General features: G+C 49.0%; 1 protein-coding gene across 1 annotated transcript in view; it reads right to left on the bottom strand.

The window, feature by feature from the left end:
- Positions 1–1,606: 1,606 nt before the first annotated feature.
- HAUS8 (HAUS augmin like complex subunit 8) overlaps positions 1,607–6,473 on the bottom strand; it is a 30,269-nt gene continuing 25,402 nt past the window's right edge. The window contains exons 10-11 of the mRNA XM_012557892.2: positions 3,077–3,218; positions 1,607–1,981 (exon numbers count right to left, since the gene is read on the bottom strand). Of these exons, the coding sequence (XP_012413346.1) occupies positions 1,780–1,981; positions 3,077–3,218 (344 nt within the window). The 3' untranslated portion in view covers positions 1,607–1,779. The remainder of the gene's footprint in view (positions 1,982–3,076; positions 3,219–6,473) is intronic.

The raw sequence follows: 6,473 nt of genomic DNA, 5'->3' as shown, positions 1-6,473 counted from the left end.
CTAAGAGGCACACTCCTCACGAGTATCACTTTATGTCCCACAGTCCAGTCCAATCCCTGTCTGAAGAGTTGGCCTCGGAAATTGTTTTAGTTCTCGGCTGACAGAGAATCCAGGGGCCATGCTTTCCAGGGGCAGAAGTGGATTTTAACTGAGCCCCTGACTTCGTCCTATGTGTCCTCGCCTGACTTCTATGGTTTTTGGTCCAGAGCTTTTCCAGTGAAGCTTTTCTGGATGAGGAGCCTCAATTCTCACAGGGGAGACTGGGGGTGGGGGGTGGGGGGAAGCAGAGTTCAGCCAACTACAGGGCTGTAAAACTGGCATGGTGTCAGAGGAGAAAGAAAATCAAGATCAGCAGCATCAGCCCAAGGCTGATGATACCTGAGATGGAGGTCAGACATACCTCCACTCTCCAACCTTTTTACCAATTCTGACATCAGCCGTCCCTCCCACAGCACTCTCTGCTTCTCTGCTGTTTTTAATAATTTGTTGCAATGGCCACACAGAACTCACAGACCATACCCACAATTATGGGGTTTATTAGGGAAGCAACAGGTTACAACTCAGGACCAACTTGGAGGTTTAACAGGAACAACTCAGCATACCGTTCTTCCGATCAGGACAGCTTCTTCTCAGCCATGCCCACAGGCAGGTCTCTCCCTGGCCCTAAGCCCTCAACCCTCAGCCCTTGGCCTGGCCTCTGCCCTGCTCAGGAAAGTATTAGAAGCTCTTTAGATTTGCCAGTAAGTGCCCGGAAGCACCTGACTCCGTCATGAAGCCTCCTGCCTAACAGTGCTCAGCTCTCACTCCATGGGCCAGGAAGCCCACTATAGCCATCACCAGGGACACTCCCCCAAACCCTGGTGTCCAGCGTTTTTCCTGCAGTCATGTGGGCATGGCTGACCACCTGTGTGGCTGACCTCAGTCTCCAGCCCTTCAGGGGTTGAGCTGGTACCATGTGGCCTAGCACCCCCTCCGTTAATCCCACTGTTGGCATAGACGATCTGGCATGGCCTAAGACCCCCACCATGAGCTCCATAGATGGCATAGACTACTGCACACCCCAGGGCCCCATCATGAATCCTACTGTTGGCATAGAACATCTGGGGTGACCGAAGGCCCCCACCATGAATCCCATTGCTGGCAGATACAATCTGGGGTGGCCCAAAGCCCCAGGTAAACAAAGGCACTCCCATCACACAGGACATTCCAAAGGCTCAGAGATCACCTCCCAGGAGCCAGGGACAAGGTCAGACCTTGCTTTGGGCAGGGTTAATTCTTCATTACACACAAGTTTTGAACAATCCCATCTGGCGTTGTTTTTTTTCCTGCCTTCTTCCTTGAGTGTAGCTAATCATGTCTTTCTTTCCTCTCAGCCTGGTGATGTCTGGGAGTGAAAGAAGATGGCAGATGAGGTCACCCTGCCAGTCTATGCGGGGTTTTCTGCCTCCTTCACTTCAATATGAGGATTTTCTGAGTGCAAAATCACTATAGAGCACAGCAGCCACCTTCAAGCCTCTAAACTGAGGTTCAGGATCTGCTGTCCCGAACATCAAACAACCAGAACCTCCAGCTGTCCCGTATGGAGGAAGACCAAGGCTGCAATTACAAAATAGCTTTATTGTTAAATATACAACAAAACAATCATACAAAAGTAGCTACAACAAGTGGATAAAGTGCTCAAGTTTGCTGGACAACTTCATGAATCTCCCCAGGTGAGCAGCACAGGATGGCTTTCTTCCCAGCGACCCCTGGGTTAGCGCTGCTGCCTAGTGTGTGAGGTCACGGTGCACATGGCTCATTGTTGACCAGGAGGGGCCTGTTCTGAAGGTCTCCTCCATGGGGCTCCCCGCCGGCACCCTCGTGGTAGAAGTACCACCGGCTCACGGCCACAGGGTCCTGGGCCTCTTCCCAGACATCCTGGTTAATTAAGGCGGCCTCTTTGCTCGCTTCTGCAGAAAGTTCCAACACCTGGGCGAAGCTCCTGTGAACACAACAGAACCAGTGAGGACTGCCGCCCTCCACTGTCAAGAGCTTAACACCAGAACCTCTCTGCCACAAGAGGGGGTGCCCTGCTCGGGGTGGGGGAGGCAAGCACGCCCACCAAGCCATGGTCTTTTCAATCACCTCACAATTATACAAACGTTAGACAGTAAAAAAGGAAGACTGAAGAAAAACTGATGCTTTCAAACGGTGGTGTTGGCGAAGAAAACCATGGACTGCCAGAAGAACAAACAAATCAGTTTTTGAAGAAATACAACCAGAATGTTCCTTTGAAGTGAGAATGACAAGACTTCAACTCACTTACTTTGGACGCTCATCAGGAAAAACCAATCACTAGAGAAAGACATCATGATTGGTAAAGTAGAGGGTCAACGACAATGAGGGAGACCCTCAATGAGATGGACATGGGGGCTCCAACAGTGGACTCGAACATACTAACGGTCATGAAGATAGAACACGACTGGGCAACGTTCCATTCTGTTGTACCTAAGATGGCCATGAGTTGGAACCGACCTGACAACAACCTATGTGCCCAGTGAGGGGACATCAGTAAGCAAAGCTGTGTCCAAACAGAACCCCAATGTCAAACAGGGGAGCCCCTGAGAACAGGACTAGGCAGTCAGGAAAGCAAAGAATTCATTGGTTCAACAGACATTTAGGGAACACCAAGGCCTACTCAGAGGCCCTGGATGGGGCAAGCAGTTCTTGCAGTCATCTGTGCTAACTGAAAGGTTGGAGGTTTGAGTTCACCCAGAAGAGCCTCGGAAGAAAGGCCTGGCAATCTACTTCTGAAAAATTAGCCACGGAAAACCCTACAGAGCACAATTCTGCTGACACACATGGGGTCACCATGAGTTGGAACTGACAGCAACAACAACAAAAATCCACCACAACCACACCAGCCAGTCCTCCTCTGGTCTCAGGTGTCTGGGAGGACAGTGGCTTGCCTGGGGTCTGTATCCTGAGGGGACTCACCCCGTGCCCCCTGAACTGCCAGAACTTACAGTGCCTTAGGGCCCAGAGCTACGTTCCAACAGCCTAGCTTGGCCAAAACAGGGCTCATTTTCTGAAATACCTTCGGAGCTCCAGGTCCTTCTTTGCAGTCACGTCCTTGAGTTCACTCAGGAAGTCTAGCACCTTCACACTCTCCTCCGAGTGGTTGGCTCCGAGTTCACCCAGCAGATAGTGTGTGGTGGCCAGCTCCTTCTGTAGGTCATCTGGGGGACAAGAGGACCATGAGCAGTGGGCTTTGGGGCACTGGACACAGTGGGCACGCGGGCTAGGGGCTGCCTAGATGGTACATGTTCAACTGGAACGTTCAGATACTGAGGGGAGAAGTTCCTGCGTGGACACCATAGGTGTCCCTCACCTGGGATAAGTATGGTTAAGCTCGTGGGACAGGTATGTCCACTATCCATGCGGTCATCAGTATAGACACAGAGTGCCACTTGGCATACTCAGTGGCAACAGGCAGAAAGCTGAGAAAGGACTAGGGGTGTGACCATGATGCCTCCGCCCGGCCAGGGGGCTCCCAGCCCAACCACACCAACTTGAGAACAAACCCGTTGTTCACACTCCATCCCTGGCATCTCTACATCCTGAGCAGAGGCACCTGCAACTTTGCTGTGCTCCCCACCTGCTCTCATCATAAGCATCTCTCCCCTTCCAGCACCTGGCACGTCGGTGCCAACTATAAATTAGGGTAACATTTTGGGAACCTTGGAGAACCTGGGTGGTGCAAATAGTTAAGTGCTCAGCTGCTAACTGAAAGGCTAGCAGTTCAAACCCACCCAGAGGCACCTTGGAAGAAAGGCTTTGTGATCTGCTTCTGAAAAATCAGCCATTGAAAACTCTATGGAGCACAGTTCTATGCTGACACACTTGTGGTCGTCATGAGTTGGACTTGACTCCGTGGCTACTAGTTTGGTTTTGGAAATCTTACAGGAGCCTTACAAATGTGCAGCCTCTTTTACTCCCAGTTGACTGTTGCATGTTGTCCCTTGTCTTAGTTATCTACTACTCCTATAACAGAAATACCACAAGTGGGTGGCTTTAACAAACAGAAATTTATTTTCTCACAGTTTAGGAGGCTAGAAGTTCAAATTCAGGGCCCCAGCTTTTCTCTTTCCCTCAGCTCTAAAGGAAGGTCCTTATCTCTGCAACTTCTGCTTGCTGGTTCCTTGGAGATCTCCATGTGTCTTGGCATCTATCTTACCCATCTCTCCTCTGCTCGCTTGTTTAATCTCTTTTATATCTCAAAAGATGGACTAAAGATACACCCTACACTAATCCTGCCTCATCAACATAACAAAGACAACCCATTCCCAAATGGGGTTACAACCACAGGCATAGAGGTTAGGATTTACAACACATATTTCGGGAGGACACAATTCAATCCATAACATCCCCCAAAAAAGACATACCCACGTCCTAACTCCCAGCACCCATGAGCGTGAACTTATTTGAAAATAGCATCTGCATAGATGTAAAGGAGTCCTGGTGGCACTACGGTTAAGCACTCTGCCGCTAACTGAAAGGTGGGTGGTTTGAACCCACCTAGCAGGAGAAAAACCTGGCAATCTACTCCCATAAAGATTACAGACTAGAAAACCCTATGGGACAGTTCTACTTTGTCACATGGGGTCACTATGAGTCAAAATCAACTCAACAGCACCTAACAACATGCAGACAGAATTGAGTTAAGGATCTTGGGATGAGATCATCCTGGATTTAGGGTGGGCCCTGAATCGAATGACTAGCGTCCTTACGAGAACAGGAGAGACAGAGACACAGGGGAGACAGCCATGTAAGGAGGGAGGCAGAGACTGGAGTGATGTAGCCACAAGCCCAGGAATGCCTGGAGCCATGAGAACTGGAACAGACAGAAAGGATCCTCCCCTAGAGCCTCCTTAGAGAACACGGCCCTGTCAACATCCTGCTTTTGGATTCCTGACCTTCAGAACTGTGAGAGGATAAATTCCTGCTCCTTTAAGCCACTCAGTTTGTGGTACTTTGTTACAGCAGCCACGGAAGCCACTCATACACCCTCTAATTCCAACTCATGGCAGCTAACGTGAGGAAGTTGTCAGAGATGGAACCCAAGACTTATACAGACATGAGGTTCACTGTGACAGTTATAAATCAGAAAGCCATTCAACAAGGGAAGGGCTAAATTATATACACCTGCAGTACAATTAAGTAATATGGCCCTTCTAGCCATGGTCTTTGTGACTCACACACAATGACTGAGTGGGACTATGCAAATAAGATATATGGAACCTGTGATGGTTGGGGTTATGTGTCAACTTGGGTGGGCCATGATTCTCAGTATCGTATAGTTGTCCTCCATTTTATGTTTTGTAAATCCTAACCTGTACATGTTAATGAGGCAGGACTGGTGTGGGGTGTATCTTGAGTCACAGCCTTGCAAAAGGGCGTTACTCAAGTCCTATCCTTACTCAAATTATGCCATTCCCTAGGGTGTGGCCTGCATCCAAGGTATGTATGTGGATGCTCTAACAAGGCTCTCTGTCTGCATATGGGTCTTGTGTTGGTTTGTGATCACCTAACCTCTGGTTCTTGGGGTATGAGCCAAGAGGACTGCCGTCTGACTTGCTGAATTCGCCAGCCTCCACAGCCATGTGGGCTGCGGCCTATCATCTGACCTGATTTGCCAGCTTCCGCAGCCTTGTGAGCCAATAGCCTGTGGTCTGACCTGCCGGTTTGGGTTCGTTAGCCTCTGCAGCCATGTGTGTCGGAAGAAGCCTATGCCTTAGCCATGGATTTGGGACTTGCCAGCTATCACAACAGCATGAGCCATCTCCTTGATGGTTCGTGAGTTCTGTGAGACGTTGCAGCAAATCACAGAACCCAAAGACGGGAGGGAGAGTACTGAGGGGAGAGGGAGTAGTTGATATTAGAGATGATGGAGTGGTACAGCAGTGTGGAAAAGTTGAACATTTGGAACATCTTTAACCTCCACCTCATAGGAACCAGCTTTGTGCTGATTCTCATAAAAGAAATTGTTCATTTAACACCCACATGATGAGTTATACACTTGGTGGAAACCATTTTTCCAATCTTATGAACCAAATGTGTACCCCAAAATATGTGTTGGAATCCTAATTCCTATACCTGTGGATGTGACCCTGTTTGGAAATAGGATTTTCTTTTGTTATGTTAATGAGGTCATACCAGAGGAGGGTGGGTCCTAAACTTAATCACTTCTGAGTTATAAAAAGACCAGAACAGACACAGACACACACAGGAGAAAGACAGATGCCATGAGAGGATCCTCTACAAGCCAAGGAACCAAGGAACACCCAGGGCTACGAACAAGGAAGGAATCATCACAACCTATGCCCTGATTTGTACTTTTATCCTCCAGAACTGTGAGAAAATAAATTTCTGTTCTTTGCAGCCACTCACTTGTGGTATTTCTGTTAACAGGAGCCCTAGGAATTACCTAGAAT

The sequence above is a fragment of the Trichechus manatus genome, unplaced genomic scaffold (assembly GCF_000243295.1).
Source record: "Trichechus manatus latirostris isolate Lorelei unplaced genomic scaffold, TriManLat1.0 scaffold00122, whole genome shotgun sequence".
NCBI lineage: Eukaryota > Metazoa > Chordata > Mammalia > Sirenia > Trichechidae > Trichechus > Trichechus manatus.
Note: the sequence above shows the minus strand (reverse complement) of the source record. Positions and strands in the feature narration are given on the sequence as shown.